The sequence below is a fragment of the Pan troglodytes genome, chromosome 3, assembly GCF_028858775.2.
Source record: "Pan troglodytes isolate AG18354 chromosome 3, NHGRI_mPanTro3-v2.0_pri, whole genome shotgun sequence".
NCBI lineage: Eukaryota > Metazoa > Chordata > Mammalia > Primates > Hominidae > Pan > Pan troglodytes.
In genome coordinates this window covers 64,590,407-64,609,172 of record NC_072401.2, presented here as the reverse complement: position 1 = coordinate 64,609,172, position 18,766 = coordinate 64,590,407, and the positions used below count along the sequence as shown (strand labels likewise).

General features: G+C 33.7%; 1 protein-coding gene across 10 annotated transcripts in view; it reads right to left on the bottom strand.

The window, feature by feature from the left end:
- Window positions 1–18,766, bottom strand: part of EPHA5 (EPH receptor A5) — a 352,552-nt gene that overhangs the window by 26,393 nt on the left and 307,393 nt on the right. For all 10 annotated transcript variants that reach the window (XM_001165182.6, XM_001165218.6, XM_009447819.5 and 7 more), the window contains 3 exons: window positions 7,870–7,931; window positions 6,243–6,452; window positions 2,959–3,108 (listed from right to left, as the gene is read on the bottom strand). In XM_001165182.6, coding sequence (XP_001165182.1) covers window positions 2,959–3,108; window positions 6,243–6,452; window positions 7,870–7,931 — 422 coding nt within the window. The remainder of the gene's footprint in view (window positions 1–2,958; window positions 3,109–6,242; window positions 6,453–7,869; window positions 7,932–18,766) is intronic.

Genomic DNA, 18,766 nt, shown 5'->3' with positions numbered 1-18,766 from the left:
TGTAACAGGAATTGAATGATATAGTTTTGCAATGGTCCCGCCCCTAAAATCATAAAGCTGAAGACAATATATACCATTTTCCCAGATTGAGAGAAATGCCAGTCAGTGCTCCCCTCCCCAAGCCAAGTAAGCAGGGCATAAAGAAAACCAATTTTAGCAATTTTAAGTGACTACAAGAAGGGGAGACTCATTGTCATCCGGTGTGCTTGCTGAGAAGCAGAAATCCATAACTCCAATTTGCTGTTTCGATCAAAGAAGAATACTATGAAATCATTCGTGGGAAAGCTGATGTGTGACCCTGGCTTTTCTTCGGGGGAAATTTGAAGAAGGCTGGCTGGAGCAGCCTGCAACAGATATCTGCAAAGAGAAGGCACTGCTAGTGCATCCAGTAAGAATGTGTTTCTCTCCAATAAAGTGGACACGGAGCTGGAACAGTAAGACACTGTCAGATGGGGAACAGACAGAGAGCGAGAGGAACTATGGAAAGTCAGAGGACATCCTCCTCCTCTAGGGGCCTTGCAGAGAAAAGGGCTTCATCAAGGGTCTTTGGAAGAGCTCAGACAGATAACTCACTTGAGAACTAATGCCTAGGCAGTATGTCTCACAGGAGGCATCAGCATCCTCACATTATGAAAGCAATCATGCCTCTTCTTTTTCTTTCTTTCTTTTTTTTTTTTTTGAGACGGAGTCTCGCTCTGTCGCCCAGGCTGGTGTGCAGTGGCACAATCTCGGCTCACTTCAAGTTCTGCCTCCCGGGTTCATGCCATTCTCCTGCCTCAGCCTCCCGAGTAGCTGGGACTACAGGGGCCCGCCACCACGCGCAGCTAATTTTTTGTATTTTTAGTAGAGACAGGGTTTCACCGTGTTAGCCAGGATGGTCTGACCTCACGATCCACCCACCTCGGCCTCCCAAAGTGCTGGGATTACAGGCATGAGCCACCGCGCCCAGCCCGTGCCTCTTCTTTTCTCTCTCTCTCTCTCTCTCTTTTTTTTTTTAATTTGTATTTCTTTTATTTAAAAAGTTAAACATTTTTTCATACATTTATTGGCCATCTGCATTCCATCCAATGTATCTTGCCAAATCTTATGCTTTGCCTATTGTTTCTATTTTTCTTAATGCTTTATTAAGTCTCATTGTATAAGTACATTATACTTTTGTTTATAATGCAGTATTGAAAATATTTTCTCAATCTAAACTTGTATTTCTTACTTTTTGTTCTGCATTTTTCAACACATAAATTTATAATTTTGTTAGTGAAAACTATCAAACTCTTTTCTTAAATGGCTTATGGATTTTTCCTGTTTTTAAAGAAAGGCTAAATATAATCAAGATTTTTCTTCTATTATTTTATATTCTGATTTTGACATTTCCATATTTATTCCACCTCACATGTATATTTTATATATACATGGTGTGAAGTTGTGGTTTCATTTTGTCTTTTTTTATTATTATATTTTAAGTTCTAGGACTTCATGACTAAAACACCAAAAGCAATGGCAACAAAAGGCAAAATTGACAAATGGGATCTGATTAAACTAAAGAGCTTCTGCACAGCAAAAGAGACTACCATCAGAGTGAACAGGCAACATACAGAATGGGAGAAAATTTTTGCAATCTACCCATCTGACAAATGGCTAATATCCAGAATCTACAAAGAACTTAAACAAATTTACAAGAAAAAAATCAAACAACCCCATCAAAAAATGGGCAAAGGATATGAACAGACACTTCTCAAAAGAAGACATTTATGCCCCTTCTTTTCTACCTCTCCACCCAAACCAATCCTGAAGAAGCCTGATACAGACTTTGGCAGAGGAGGAGGGGCAAATATCCGACCATACTTGATTCACACTGTAGGTACCTACAGTTAGGCTAGGCCTCCAGTTGTGGAAGACACTTTGAAATGTATATAGGATTCACTTTTAGGTTGGACTAGAATTTTTAGATTGGAAAGTGAGTGTTAATTACCGGCATTGTTGTTTCAACAAAATTCAGCTGGAGAGCTATATAGTATCTGTCTAACCAACCCTGAAGTCATGAGAGAGGGAGGTTTTATGGAGCATGGATGACAGAAATAATGCGAGTGAAAAAAGTGTTTCAAATAAGCACATTATTAAATTAAAACTGTTCAATATACTAGCTTTACAATGAAGTAATAAAATAGTTGGTAAAGCACTTAAAACAGTGTATGTCACATGATAAGGGCTCAATAAATGTTAGCTGCTTTTATAATTGTTGTTTCTCAAAATAAAAATATGAAATTTCCATATGATCCAAAATAGAAAGGTCTGTATTGAATAGTAATGATGGAAAATTACAAAGGGAAAGATTAAAGAGCCATGTGTCAGGCATCACATAATAAGCGCTGTGAATTTGAACAGAAGATTCTTTCATAGTTCCTTTAATTTTAGGATTCTATTATTGTGAGTATGAATTATTTTTCCATTGTGGGAAAATCTGGTATTTCTTTCAAGTTAAATAAACAATACAACTCTTCTTACATTTTTTAATTTAAAGAAACGTAGACTATTCCTTTTTATCCTCTAAGAGCATCCGCTATTAAATCAATATCATCATCCTATTGGTTTGGAGTATTAGCTGCCTTTATCAAATGCAAATCATAAAAACTTGCCTGTCAGTATTCATTCTTTGATGGCTCTTTCTTTATCTTTGAAAATGATACTGACAAGAATTGAGTGAAACATCACTACAGTACAGCTAAAACTGTCTGGCAAGGGACTGAGTTTTTATATAACTGTAACTTACTTTCCTTTGTAATAACTCATTTTGAGCTCCTGCATAAAGGATATTTCAACAACACAAAACAGATCAGAGGGTAAGCAAAGTATTTCATTTTCTTAAGCAACTGTCACTTTCAGAAATGAAAAACATTGTGTCTTGACTCGGAGAACAAAGCATTTCATTGTCAAGTTGGGAAAGAGTAGTTCCATACTCACATCTTGATTGGTCATCTCCCAGTAGGGTCTCTCTCCATAAGACACAACTTCCCACATTACTATTCCATAACTCCAGACATCACTGGCAGAAGTAAACTTTCGGAAAGCTATTGCTTCTGGGGCAGTCCATCTGATTGGAATTTTTCCTCCCTAAAATTGAAAAAGATTTTAAAAACTTCCTACATACTTCAAATGTGCCTAGGGACAGTGTTGCCTCACTGAAAAGATCTAGACAGAGATGTAGCAGTTTTAAGTGAATCTGTTTGACAGCACGCAGTGTCTTTTCACATCTCTCAGCCCATAAGCAGTTGTAGACTAACTACTAATTGGCTGTCTAGAAGGTTTCTAGTTTAAATTCTGTGTGACTACTGAAATACATACAGAAACCACATCTCAATTACAGTCCTCAGTATAGCAGCTCTAAGTAAGGGAAAGCAGGCAGTCAAGCAAACTGATAAGGTATACTCTCATGACTTTCTAACAGAGTAAAGGACTCAAATTCCCTGGGTGCTTCGTTTCTTTAATACAGAAATTGTAAGTGGAAATTATAGGTTGATGAATGTGACCCTGAGCTGTTTAGCAGTTAATAAGAAAAGCATAAACATTGGATATATATATATATGTAATATATGTGTGTGTGTATATATATGTGTGTGCATATATATGTGTGTGTATATATATGTGTGTGTGTATATATATATATATATAATTTTTTTTTTGAGACAGGGTCTCGCTCTGTCTCCTAGGCTGGAGTGCAGTGGTGAGATCTCCACTCACTGTAACCCCCACCTCCCAGGTTCAAGTGATTCTCATACTTCAGCCTCCCGAGTAGCTGGGACTACAGACGCGCGCTATCATGCCTGGCTAATTTTTGTATTTTTAGTAGAGACAGGGTTTTGCCATGTTGTCTAGGCTGCTCTCCAACTCCTGACCTCAAACGATTCACCCACCTTAGCCTCCCAAAGTGCTGGGATTACAGGCGTGAGCTACTGGGCCCAGCATAATACTGGATATATTAAAACAAAGTTACACTTTCCCTTGATGTTGTGTGATTTCTTTTAGACTTGCTTTTCTCTTTTCCTCTGTTGTCTTATTTTGTTTTTGTTTGGTTCAACTGTTTAAGAGGAGGGTGTCTTGTTTGACTAAACCAAATTAAAAATTATTGAAATTGGATTGGGGGAAAATCTTACTACATTATCAAGTTGTTTTTTATGGCATAAAAATTGATTTGGTAGACTTTCTCTTAGTTCATACAATAAACACTTTTATAATATGCCTCTTTCAGGGTGAAATTATTATTCTCTTAGCTTCAATAGCAGGCAAATCTAGATAATCAAATATTTCATCTATCATCAAATATATATTGAAAGAGAAAGAGGTGAAGGTTTTCAATATTCTCTTGGAAAAAGACTAACATATGCCTTCCCATTTTGCAGGAAGGGAAAGATTTAATTTACATTGCAAGGGAAAAAATAGGACTTAAATTGCTGTTTATGAACCAAAGTTTCAATATATATAAGGAAATAACAGTTTGGGGTCATACTAAAAATTATTTTGGGAATTGAAGTTAGGTTTGAATTATTTGCTCTTTAGATATATGGTAACATCATTTGAAGAAGACTTACCTGAAACTTATTCTCATTCATTAAATATTCATAGGCAAGATAGTATTATGAGTCCTAGCTATGCATAGATATTCTATAATGTCTTATTAATATTCCTTTTAGAATTGTCATTTGTTGATTATATTAAACCTTAGCCCATAATTTTTCTCGTGATCCTCTGATCATCCTTCATGTCATCAATAAATCTCAAGTTCCTTATGTTCTCATCTCTCAGTGTATAGATTTTCCACAGGCTGCCACTATACCCCATTTCAGAGGAATAAGCCTTGAAGGTTTCAGGTTCTCTGTCTCTCACTTTACTCTGTAGCATAACACACTAGCACAAATCTTGAAAAATCTACTTTTTACACTTAACTAAGACACCCACCAATCACACTGGCAATGGATAGTTGTATAACCTCAATCTTGATCAGGCCAAATTTATTAAGGGTAACTCTATTCCCAAAATAATTCTTAATTGAGCTTTCATGTAATGCAAATAATGACAATGATAGGTCTAGAAGAGGAAAGATATCCCCCTAAATATTTTATTGATTAAGCTGACCACTGGAAGTCTTTGTTTGCTTTGATAAGTTACTTTCGCCCTTCAACAAAGTACAAATCCCCATGAATCACAAAGCAAAAATGTTTTTTAAAAAAACCCTTATAATCTGAAAAGAACTTATTGTTAGACTACCAGTGGATATAATTTTTAAAAGTTGAATTAAATATGAAAACATGCATATTACTTTGAGAATGAGAGACATCGAATTGTATAGGGAAAAAGAAACAATGACAGATCTCTATCTTCACAAGGGTTTTAGACATTGAGGATATTCAACTTGATGACACTGAACATATTTAGAATTAAGCAAATATTGTTTATCATAAGGAATTCAAACTTGAAAAGTATGACATTACAGATCACCCATAACATTCTGTTGTAGCAATATGCACAGTTTTTCACAGAAAAAAATGTCAATTATATACCATATCAATACAGCAAGCAATTACTTTGATAGAAAAGAGTTTTGACTTCTGTGAAATACAACAATATGAGTTAGTGATCAATTTTCCATAGTGTAGACATAACAGTTTTTAAATAGCTATTACAATACCTCCAGGAAATCAAAACTTTTGGAAGGAATAGCTCTTTTTTCCCTACAATGTAAATCCTTAAAAGGTGGGAGCTAGATATTTCTGTATTTATTTTACAAGTAAGGACAGTATAATGCAGACAGCTTAAACTACCCAATAATATTATACATGTTTGCTTATTCATATATATGTGTGTATACACAGACACATACATACTATATATATATATATATATATATATAACCTTTAATGTAGGAGATTCTGTATTTAACTCCTTACTTTGAAATTTAAGATGATTATTCTTACATGCTGTATCCATTCTGAAGTAAGATTTTTTATTTTTAGTATCTTCAGAAAAAATGAATTATGAAACTCAGATATTCTAAAGTTAATATTTAAATTTGCTGATATATAAAAGGAAGAATTTTTTGACTTTTGATTTTCTCTCTCCCTCTCCCCCTCACTCTCTATCTTTCTTTTTGACTTTGTTGCAGGAATGCTCTTTTAGCTATTTCTTTTAGAATCTTTAAAAATAAATGGCTCTGGTCTAGTGTTTCAGAAATGCACTCTGTTAGATCTTACCCTTGTGGTGTAGGCTGCCTCGGGATCATCTTCCAGTACCCGGGAAAGTCCAAAGTCAGACACTTTGCACACAAGGTTGCTGTTGATTAAGATGTTTCTAGCAGCAAGGTCTCTATGCACATAGCCCATGTCAGAAAGGTACTTCATTCCTGCAGAGATACCTCTCAGCATGCCAACAAGCTGAATCACAGTGAACTGCCCATCGTTTTTCTGTAAAGACAATGTAGAAATATTAGTCTAGCAACACCAATCACTGGGGGAAAATATGAGAGGTCTGTATTCAATCCCCCAAATTGATACTATCAATCGCTAAAATTCATATGCAATTTCTACCTGAAGGAGATTGGAAAATGGTAGAACTATATGGTTAACTTGGTGGTGTTTATTTTTCCTCTGCTTGGTCAAAGCAGATAAAGGTTTTGAAAACCCTGGCCAAAAATCTTATGTAGTTGCCTTTTTCTGCATCATAACTCCTTTATTCTCAGTCATCAGAAGGGTTTGTTCACACTCCAACCTAGTATCTGCCTTGGGTCAACACCGTACTATTTTGAGGTGATTTAAAAGAAGCTAGCTGGATAGACATATTAAGGTAAAGAAGAAATGGACAGAGGAGATAAGGGAGTTTCTGTAACAGCAGATGGGAGACGGGTGACTGAGCAGTGATCAGGTCAATGTTAGCAAATTTTGGAAATTTGTCGTCTTTGTCAAAGGCACTGAAATTATTTCAGTTACATAAACTCATAAGGCTCAATGGATGGCTATTTTAAAATAAAGGGATGGTGTGACTCTAAGAGACTGGAGTACTTAAAGGTATGGTTAGAAAATTTGATAAAATAATTTGGCAGAGTCTGGCGTTAGGAAGAAAAAATTGACTTTTCAGTGGACCATTATCAAATTCACTGCATAGGTCCCTCTTACAATCGTTATCAATGCCATTGGGCTATCACTTTTTCCTACCAATGGTAATGAGCACTATATTAAAATTACAAACTGCCAGCCTATATGTTTAGTCAGGCCTGCAAATATGTTACATTGTCTAACACAAGCTATTTACTAATAAAGTGGGTTGCCATTATTTAAAATTTAGAGATTTGCACATGAAGAAAATCTTTCCCTGAAACGCTGGTGATCTGATAATATTAGCTATTGTCAATTACCACGTGAATTCTGCTGGTGCAAGTAGTGATGGGTCTTCAGGTAGATTAGGAGCACTTATAGGCTCTAACTTGACACCTTTATTAATGACTTGCCTGGGCTATTTACACGTTTTCTTGCTCTGCCTGATACACTATGAGAAAATCGAACACTTGTAAGACCTTATTTTTTCCTTGTTTCCCTTTTTACATTTCTTTTTTAAAATTTTTCTTTTCCTCTCTTATTCCCTTCTACTTCTCTGCATTTTTTTTCAAATTAAGACATACTTAAATAAAACTTTAGGGGCATATAATTTGGATTTGTGTGAGTTTTCTGAAACAAACCTATGTTCATTTTGGAGTGTAATTATTGTGGCTCCATAAATTTCTGTTCTATTAAAAACTTAAGCTTTAAAGTGGCCCAAATTCAACTTCAACATCACAGTCAATATATAAATAACACCTTGAATAACTAAATTATTCCCCAATCCTACCTTCAAAAATGTATCTAAAGAGCCATTCTCCATATACTCTGTCACGATCATCACTGGTTTACCTGAAAAGAAAACAGTGATATAACCTGCTGCTCTTCGATTTTGCATTCTTATCTGGCAAAGCTTACCCAGAAGTTTTTATTAGTGTCAAAATTGTATATATATATATTTAAAATATTTAAATAAAAATATTAAAAAATAAAATTTATTAAATGAAATAAAGATATTTAAATATTTAAAAATATTTTAATATATTTAATATTTTAAAAATATTTTTAATATATTTAATATTTTAAAAACATTTTTTAAAGTATTTTAAAACTATTTAAATATTTAAATATTTAAAAATGTCCTCTTTAAGAAAGAAGATAATTCCTGATATGATGATATCTTAGTGTTATGGTTGAGTCAGTGAGAAAAATGTGTCACAAGGTTAATAACAGACTGATATTTAAGATTTACACACACACACACACACACACACACACCCTTGCCAATATCATCACTAATTTATGTAGGAAATGTGTTTAAGAATAATTCTATGAGTATTAGGATAAATTTTATTTTAATAGAAATAATGATATAATGTATCCAATAATATTCAGCGAAACACTTGGAACATATTCGTCTTTCTAATTCTCACAATTCTAAATAAAAACTCCATCCTATCTAACTGCCCTGTTTATGATCCTTTGAATGTATATTGCATTTTCCTACCTTTACCTCTATGTTTTTGTAACTCCTTTCCTTATGGCTACCTGCCCTTCCTCTCTCTGCTACACACTTAAAATCTCGATTAACCCCACTTTTCTTTTCATTTTTTAAAGCTCTGTTCTAATTTTTATGTGAAAGATTTCCTTAGCAATCATTAACTATGATGAAAAGGGTTCTCCTCCTTTCATATCTGACATTGACATGTAGCCTAGAGGTCAGCTGGACAGACTCTAGAGCCATACTTCTTGGATTTTCATCCCAGAGCAATCACTTATTATTATGGATCCCGGGCAAGTCAATTCTTATCTCTGTGCCTCAGTTTTCTCATATGTAAAATGAGGATAGCAATGGCGCCTACCTCATAGGGTTGTTGCGAGTATCCGCTAAGTCATATGGTTATCCAAGGCACTTAAAATAGTTCCTATTACTCAGAATTTGCTATGCAAGGATTTAACATTTTAAAAATACATTTGATCAACTTTGTGTGTTAGCTTCCTTGCTAGATGTAAGTTGACCAAGAGAATAGATCATCTCATTCCATATAAAATTGTGACATTTCATACCTAGTATGTCTGTAATACAAGATGAAAATTGCAAGATAAAAAATTATTGCTATATGAGAAAATATCTAGAAAACAGTTGCTAGTTTTATCATTCCACATTTTCACTATATTTTAAGACACACCCCTTTACTCTTTAATAGAAACATATGACATAAAACTAGTTTTAATTTAAAGTATTTTGAGTTAAGAAAACGGAGACCTATGATAATAAAATTACCATATATGTCCATTAATTAACTTTTTAATTTATGAAGAGAAACAAATACTATACAATTGTGAAATGCATTGTAATTAATTGAATGGCATTCTTCAGAAGAGTGTCTGTATTTTACTGGATAATTGATTGACTCAGGTCATAGAATGACAGCTTGCATATTTACACATATCATATTATCCAGAAGTACAACTATAGATAAAGAACATATGATTAATACATATGAAAAAGAAATAACTGGGAAGAAAAAAGAATGTCTTATTTCCAGATCACTTAAAACTCACTGTTTATAATATAATAATATAGGACAATAATATAATAATATAGGACAAGTGAGTCTAATTCTCACTTAATTATCTTCTTATAAAATACTCGAGACAATATTTCTTTAAATGGAATGTGATAAGTGTATTGCAAAGGCAGCCACATTTCCTCGTCCTCTAAAGTTTATAAAAGTTGTAAAAATGTTTGTCTAAAATACCTTATTTGACACAGGTTTGTAGATGCCTATGTTAGGTGAGAGATCACATATGCAGAGAATGTGCATTTTGGATGTAATTTAATCTGCACCTTGAAGAGTGAAGGGGTCACAGGTGTAATAAAAGGTGGCCAGAGTTCCAGGAAGAGAGGTGGCACATGTCTATGCATATTGTCAAGAAAGAGCCCATCAAGTTTAAATACAGTCAGAACTCTGAATTTTTTTCTCTTCTTAAATCATAAAGTTACAAGAGATGAGGTGACAAATACTGACCTTAAAACTAGATGGAAGTGAAATTTCTTAGTAGAAAAATAATTATTTAGGTTGTATTTGTAAATGGCTCAAGAACAGATCAGGAAAAAATTGATAATGAAATTTTTATCATTAGTATAATTTTAATCTACATTCATGAAAAAAATGCTTGCAACTTAAACTTTATTTTAACTATATTGTCAGACTCTTTTTAAAGGACCTCAGGCAAACTCTAAAATAGACACAATTCTGCTTTGGGCTCTTTTCGTCCCATTCTCACATCTCTGAGCCCATTTCAACCTTTTATATTCATCTGAAGTCCTGTTCTTTCAAGAATACAAAACTAATATACCTCTCCCAGTAGTGATAGCCCCACTGTTTGGGCACGGGTATCTATATGTCAGAATTTATACCAGCGATAATGCTGAGGTATCCTGGATCACCCTATGATATTAAGGCATTATCCCATCATTTGCCCAGTTTCAGGAATTTGAAAGAACTCAGCGAAGAAACTGTTACTCACATAAAGGGGACACATGGGCAACTCCGGCATCAGTTTTTAGAAAGATTTCAATCAATTTACAAGGAATAGAGTCAAAAGGGTATGTACCTGACGAAGATCAGCCCTAATCTAACTAAAAGGAGGACTAGATTTTCTGGAATCAGCCTATAATTCCAGAAATCCTCCATGTGTGGCTCTTTTACTTGGATTCTGCCTGATTTATCCCCTCATTTACAGAAATCTATTGAGAGGGTTGTCACATTATAATAAATTGAAAGAACTGAATTCCAGCAGACATCTAGAGAATATAGTCTCAGCTTTTCCTGCTTGGCACCTCTCAGCTCATATCACATAAACAGACGCTGTGCTCCACTAATCTATGTTATCATTATCTACTTTACCCCACGTCCTTTATGTTTTCAGGGCTTTTCCTGCATTTCTACTTACAGCACTTTCAGTTTCTTTCTTCTTTCTTTTGTAGAATTTCTTCTTTCTGCCTATCTTTTTATATTTTAGGCTCTCTTTTCAGAGTTATGGGTTAGTGGTAAATATGACCACTGCTCACCCAAGGTCTAGTGAGTAGGATTTAGATGGAATTCTCATATAAAATTATCTCTTTCTTTGAAAATCTGTATCTTAAATTCAACCCCAAATTCATTGAGCTTAGAAGACAGAATTTATACCCTAAAGAGAATGCGCTGATCAGACAACTTATTAACACTGAATAGTATACATTTGGGGAAAAAAAAGGGAGATGGGCACCTGGTATTCATCCTGTAGGATTTTTCAGCTAGTGTCATCTAATTTTAAAAGCCAGATTAATTATTTATGACAGTGTAGGTTGTGATGTGAAAAACAAAAACATTATTTGAGAAAGATGATAAGGACCTAAAACACCTCTCATATTTCACATGATGGGGGAAAAGCAATTAAAATGAATGTTTGCAAACAAGTATGATCTTCTTTTGTTGACAAGAATAAGACACTTCAGGACCCATTCGATTATTTTTCATGCGTGAGTCATTTTAATGCTAATTACATTTAGTTTGGCTTATGTTTTGTCTCAGTTCCTGCTAGCCTGCAAAAATGACATAGCAATAATTAACATGGCTTACTCTAACCCTTGTAAATTCAATAAAACTGTATAAATCATTTTCCATTATCCAGCTTGAAGTACAGACAAAGACTAGATCTGCCAATAATTTTGAAAGCATGTTATCAAAAATCCATATAAAAATAACTCATAAAGCATGTCAAAACATGATTTTAATCACAGGGGAGAGTTTTTATATTACTTTATATTATTTACTGAAGGCCCAGCCCAGGGAGAAGTAACAGAAATACATTATTTGAGAAATTTACCTTTATTATTGATAACCATAAAAGAGCTCAAATTTATTGAGCATCTACTCTTTATAAGGCAATGTTATGAATTTATACTACAATTCTATGACTGTGATATTATAATAGACTTTTTCAGAGAAGGCAAGTAAGGCTCAGAAATGTTCAATATATTACTTGGGTTGTCTGGAGCAAGTTATATAAGGAGTAAAGTTGAGAATCAAATTTGTATCTATCTGAATATTGAGGCTGTTTTCCTTTCTCCCATACTGAGATGCCTACAAATTCAAAATATTTACTTTGATTTCATTTTAAAAACTCACAAATATTCATTTTTTTGTGTTAATACAAACTTGGGAATCACAAATATGTCATAACTAATTATTCAACCATTGATGGCAGATCTAGTTCAGGAATTCACCTTTTCTCAATAAATATTCTATTTTTATATATGCTCATTACCCACATATGATCCAAGCAGTGTATTGTGAACAATCTTGGATTACATGCATAAGAGCTACTTAAAGTAGTTAAACCCACAGAAGCAGAAAGTAGAAAGGTAGTTTCCAGGAGCTGTGGGAACAGGGAAGTGGAGGGTTGCTCTTCAATGTGTACAAAGTTACAGTATGCAAGATGAAAAAGTACTAAAGATCTGCTGTACAACAGTGTGTGTAGGGGTAATAATACTGTATTGTACACTTGAAAAAAAATTAAAGGTGTATAGCTCAAGGTGTGTGTGTATGTTTTTTCTACAATTACAAAAAATGAGTTTTTTTAACTTATTATGTGACTTTTTTGGTGCTAACGTCCATCACAAATCTCCAAAAGAGAAGAGAATATGCCGCTCCTGGTAATACAATCCTTTGCCATAAGACATCTCAAAGTTAGGTGAGACAGATTTGGGGAATGTTGATCTAGTCCTTGTTTCTCAGAATATGATATCTGACAAGCAGCATAGACATGGCCTGGGAACTTATTAGAAATGTAAAATACCATTCCCCAATCAGATCTATTGAAACAGATTCTGCAATTTAGCAATATCCCCAGAGGCACATTAAATTTTGTGAAACACTAAACTAGGCCACATCACAAGAGTTGCTGCTAAATATAGGCTTATTATTTTTATTTGCATTCATACCATCTGCCTTTCCCAAACCATTAGATCATCAATAAACACATGATACCACTTAGGGCTATCAGTGAACATTTCATTTAGAAGCCTCATAATTCACTGGAAAATTATTGTCACTGGATTTCTCTTAGAAATACATTTTAAGACTTGTAAATGATTAAAAGTAAGCCTCTGCTTATAGACCTATAGTATGATTTCATTATGCCATCTTATTTGCATTGTTTTCTATTTAGTATACTTATCTTTGCAGCTGTTTCAAATGTCTTTTATTCTTACCCCAAAAGAAACTTAGGATAACACAAATATGGTGAATCAATTATTAATGGATAATGGTCAACCAGAAAATAGGATCTTGTACTTGTAGTAGGAATAGGTAATGCTTATTAAAAGGGGAAAAAACAAAACAACAAAAATAAAAACAAACTATGAGACAGAACTTAGAAATGTACTCAGATATTTTAATTTTATTATGGTTCTTATTTGCTGGCTAACATGTTGGGACAAGTCCTTTGTAAAATTATATAATTTCAGATTGGGCAAATAAGATAAAATCAAAAGCTTGTATACCTCACCTGAGACAGGAGCATGGAAATGCAAAATGTCTCTATGGGTAGAAATTTCAAGCTTTCCAAAATATCCTCTTTATTTCGGAATGTTTACATTGATATAAACCTTTTCAATAGATATTCGTTTCTCAAATTAAAAACAAACTAGAATTGTTCTTACATTAGCAAAAGTGGTTATTACAGTAATTATGGAGTCAGAAATTACAGACTTTTCAGAAGAGATGGAGAATCTAAAAATGATCAAATCTGACAACTTGGTTGTATTAACAATGAAAATAACTTTAAAACACAGTTTCATTTACTAACTGTCAATCTGCAAGTCAGCGAATCTCTTTCTATAAACCTATATTTTTTTCAGATGATTGAGATTTAGATTCTTTCAGAGACAGCACTTGTAAATCTCTCGTTTTTAGTATACGTGTATTTATTAAAATCCTGTATCTGCCTTAACAAAGAAAAACAAGAACCAAATTAATGAGCTTGGTTCTGTTTCCACTTCAGTTTTAAAGTTGTTTATGTATATCATTGTTTATAACTGGTTCATATAATTTTATTTCTTCGTGTGAAGTGGAAGATATAAAATTAAAGTTTACTCATACTTCAAACATTTTTCTTTTTACTTCTTGAGACTACAGCTAAATCCAACTTTATGCACAACATCTGTAATTGTATGCTAATAGGTATCTCCAATTTAACATGTCCACAACTGAACTCCTGATTACCAAGCTTAATTTTGTTCCTCACAAACTTTTCTCCATAAATTGCAACTCCTTTTTTGGAGGTACTCAAGACAAATAATTTATAGTTATCATTGACTCCTCACTTTTTCTCATACTTCACATCCAATTCACAAGAAGGTTTACTGTGATTGCCTTCAAAATATCTACAAAATCCAACCACTACCCTCTACCGTGCTAGGTCATTATACTGACCTAATCCATAATGATCTGTGAACAATGTCAATCAGCTTCCAGTGCCTCCCTGCTTCAACACTGGGTCCTACCACCTCTTCTTAACCCAGCAGTCTTTCTGGTCCTGTTAATGTGTAAATCAAATTCTATCCCATGTTAGCTCTACGTCTTCAAAGTTCAGATTAAGAGATGGTCTTTGCAGGCACCAAAGAGTTTTTACATTGTCTATTCTCCTACTACATCGTTAATCTAAATTCTTACCAAAGACTCCTCTCAATCATTCGAATCACTGCAGCGACAATGGCCTTCTTGCTGTTTCTCGAACCTTCCAGGCAAGTTCCCTTAGAGCATTGCTATTCCCTCTTCCTGTAACAGCCTGCCTCCAAATGTCTGTAAGGCCCAAAACTAATTTGTTCAAGCCTTATCTAAGTAAAATAGAAAACACCCACTCTCAACAGAAGCAACCCCTAATCTCCTTTCCCAGCTTGATTTTCTCGATTTAACATTATTATCTTAAGTTATTTGTTCATTTAATTTCTGTCTCCATCACCCAAAGGTAAACTCTATAAAGGCAGAAACTCAGTCGGTTTAATCTCTGCTATAGCCCCACTGATTAGTAAGAATAGGCATATATTAGGTGATCAGCTAGTATTTTTTGAATAAATGAATGTTTCTTGTCAAGCATGTACAGAATGACGAAATATGAGGTTGGTTATATTCACTGTTTAAGAGTTTGGATTTTGGAGTCAGATAGAGCTGTTTTAAAATCTGACATTATTCCCATGCTAGTTTTATGATATTGGATAAGGTATTTAACTATTTTAATGTTAATTTTTCCCCTCTGTAAAATGAAAACAAATACTAATGTCTATAGCATAGCTTATTGTGCAGAATAAAAGAGATAACATATAAAGAAAACTAAGCTTAGTAAATTCTTAATGCAATGTTAATAATTAATAGTGGTGTATGCAAGATCTGATTTTCAGACTATTTCTTTCCTATTAATTTTATTATTTTTCTTAAAAGCCCATGGTTTTATATAATTAAGTTTTTAAATTTAAAACATAAACTATATCATTCTAACTAGCTTAAGATCTTTACATAGCCACAATTTATTCATTCACTATTTTAATTTCTTTCTTTTTTTTATTACCTAATGTGTCTGCCCCTTTGCTGGACACAAACGGGGTGACAAACCTATGCTAGTTCCAACGAGCTCATTGCCTAAGAAGGGTGATAAAACATGTGCAGATTTAATTATGAAATAACATATAGCATGACAGAGTAAACAGAAATGCCACTGGTATTTAGACAATTACTTACGACTGAGAATTCATTCATTCAACACATATATAAAGTGCTACACCTGTTGGGCTTGGATCTAGAAACACACAAGTGAGCAAAACAAAAACCGCTGCCCTTTGAAGTTCATATTTTAAAACTTGTACTCCAATGCAGAACTGGGAAGTTTTCCTTTACTCAGCCATTCAACATAATTGAAGGCCTACTTTATGCCAGGCAGGCACTCAAGATTGAAGGAAAAATGAAGATAACTGACGCTGATCTCATAGAGGTCACATTTGAATTAAACCTGAAGGTCGAGTAGAGAGAAGAGAGGACATTTCAGGTCTGAGTGAAGTATCTCAAGGGGGCAGGGCAAGAATAAGGTAGAGTTTTCCAGAAAGAAAATAGTGAAATATGGAAATGTGTATCAGGTTAAGTATGAAAGTCTATGCATTTTGGTTGATTTGTTTGCTTGACTGCTGATGAAGCATGACAGGAAAGCAGTGATTTGAGGGCAATGTGTATGGAGTGGACTAAAGTGGAAAGTGACAAAATGGGAAGAGTAGTGGGAGACTGTTGGAATAATGTTAGTTAATATATAATAAGACCCTGTATAAAGAAAATGATCTTACTAGACAGACTAAGGAAATATATTTGAAAGATAATTATAAATTTACAAAGTAAGTCAAAACTGTCTAGCAGTTTAGGTAATCAATGTAGTTGGATGTTCTATCTCTGCAGATATAGAAATAAAGAGAAAGACAGAGATTCCTCTAACGTTTCTGTAGTGTTTTGTTTAAATTTATTAATTTTACAGAACTAGGCTTATTTATACATGATTCTAAATTAAGAAATAAAATTATGACTAATCCTGAGACTCAATAGATCTTCCTTTGGTCAGTTTGGATAATAATTTTCCACTGATGGTAGATGAAATCTTCAGGAACTAAGGATGCTGCAGTGAAAAAATTACAACTTTTTTTCCTTTTTATCTTCTTCCCAAATCTCATTAAATAGTAAAAGCTGGCACTATGTCTATTACACTAAAGTGCCTTGCATTTCAAATGAGTCAATTAAGCCAAGAACTGTGGGCTTTTTTTTATGTCATTCGTCATGAAAGCTCTTTAGAATATATGTATCTATTTATGATGGTTGCTGTTTGACAATAAATCACAGAAGGAATTTGAATGGGGGCTCAAGCTTCTGGCATGTGATAGTGAAAAGATGAAGGCTCACGATGACACCACCCATAGGAGGGCTACTTCAGACTCCCTACCTCAACTTCAATAAGAAAAGTCACAAAATTTGGTTGCACTTATGTCCCATTATCTGTGTGCTGCTGGTTGAGAATAATTGCTGAATAAATTAGCATCAGATCAGAGAGCATGAAATTAAGGACACAAATAAAGTGAGTTGCAACGTGGTAAATTAAAAACAAGTTGGAGACTTCCTAAGTTGAACATTAAGAGCTAAATTTATAAAGGAGAAATATTGTTTCAATTCATATGGAATAAAAAGTAAAAGCAAATAAATATTGTTGGTATTTACAGTTTGCTTTACATATATGTGTAGCCTCATGGTGAACAGCATCATCCAGCATAATATTTGATTAAGAGATCAGAAATTTAAAACCGCCTTTCTAACCACAGTAACATTTTTTTAGAATAGAATTCACAGAATCTAGATATAGTCATTTGTTAATATTGACACTAGCTCCTAAAAAACGCATATACAATATATGAGAAATTTGTTTGTATTATTACAAGAAGTTGTCTTAAGTTATCTCAGTCAGGACCTGTTCAAATAAACAAGTTTTGTAATAAAGGTCTGTAAAATATAATATGTTTACATAAATATTTAGGATACGATCTTTGTCTTCAAGAAACATACATTTTTTAGCTAGAGAGCTGAAAAATATAAGCAAAAGAGACAAAATTAAGTGAGATTTAAATAAGACTTTTGAACCAAATGAAGAAACGTTTTAGACTTCAAAAATTATCATGTACGCATAGTGTTCAAAAGAAGAAATTACTTCAGGGCAAAGTGGAAGGGATTGTTTCACAGAGTTGGTAGACTTTGAATAAGGTTTCAGTGAAGTAGAAAAAGTAGTGAACATGAGGGTGTACATTTCAGAGAAAGAGGCAATGAAGGCAGGGCAAAATATAAGGTACTTTAAAATGGACTAAGCATAGAATGGATATGGAGAAGTTCAGAGCATAGGAAGAAAGGTAAGTGGAGAAGTAGTAACTATGTACTAAATAAGTACTTACTTTGTGCCTTGCCCATTCTAAACTTCATCTATATTAATTAGTGTCATCTTCACAATAATGCTATAAGGTATTCTCACCCCATAGCATTAATGTGGAAACTAAGGTTCTAAATGTTTATGATGTGCAAAACCACATAATTGTTTATATTCAAATTAAAATTCAATTGCATCACTAGATGCAGAGTCCATGTTCTTGACTATTACGTAACGTGGTCTTCCATGATAATAACAGTAATCTGGCATTGTTCTAAATATTACATCTTAACTCATTATGAAGGGTAGATTGGATGCCTATGAAGTTTGCATTTACCCTGGGGTAACGGGATGTCATAGTGAGAGTTTATTTTCAGAAAGTTAAATTTGGTAGCCATGTGAATAAGGTGATGGAGACAGAAATTATCAAATATTTGCTTACTATTACTACTGGTACCATCATTAAGAACTATGTTTTATATTAGATAATGCCATTTCTGCATAGCAAATAATTTTACTGAATTTTTGTTGTTATCATTCTTGCTTCTACGGTATCTATCGCCACTTGCTATCACAGACGTTCTTTCAAGGTCCTTCCCCTCAGATAGAATACAGCCACGTTCAAATTCTGATTTTATTTTATTGCATCTGTGACCATATTTTTATATTATATTGTTATTTCACATATTTCCACACAT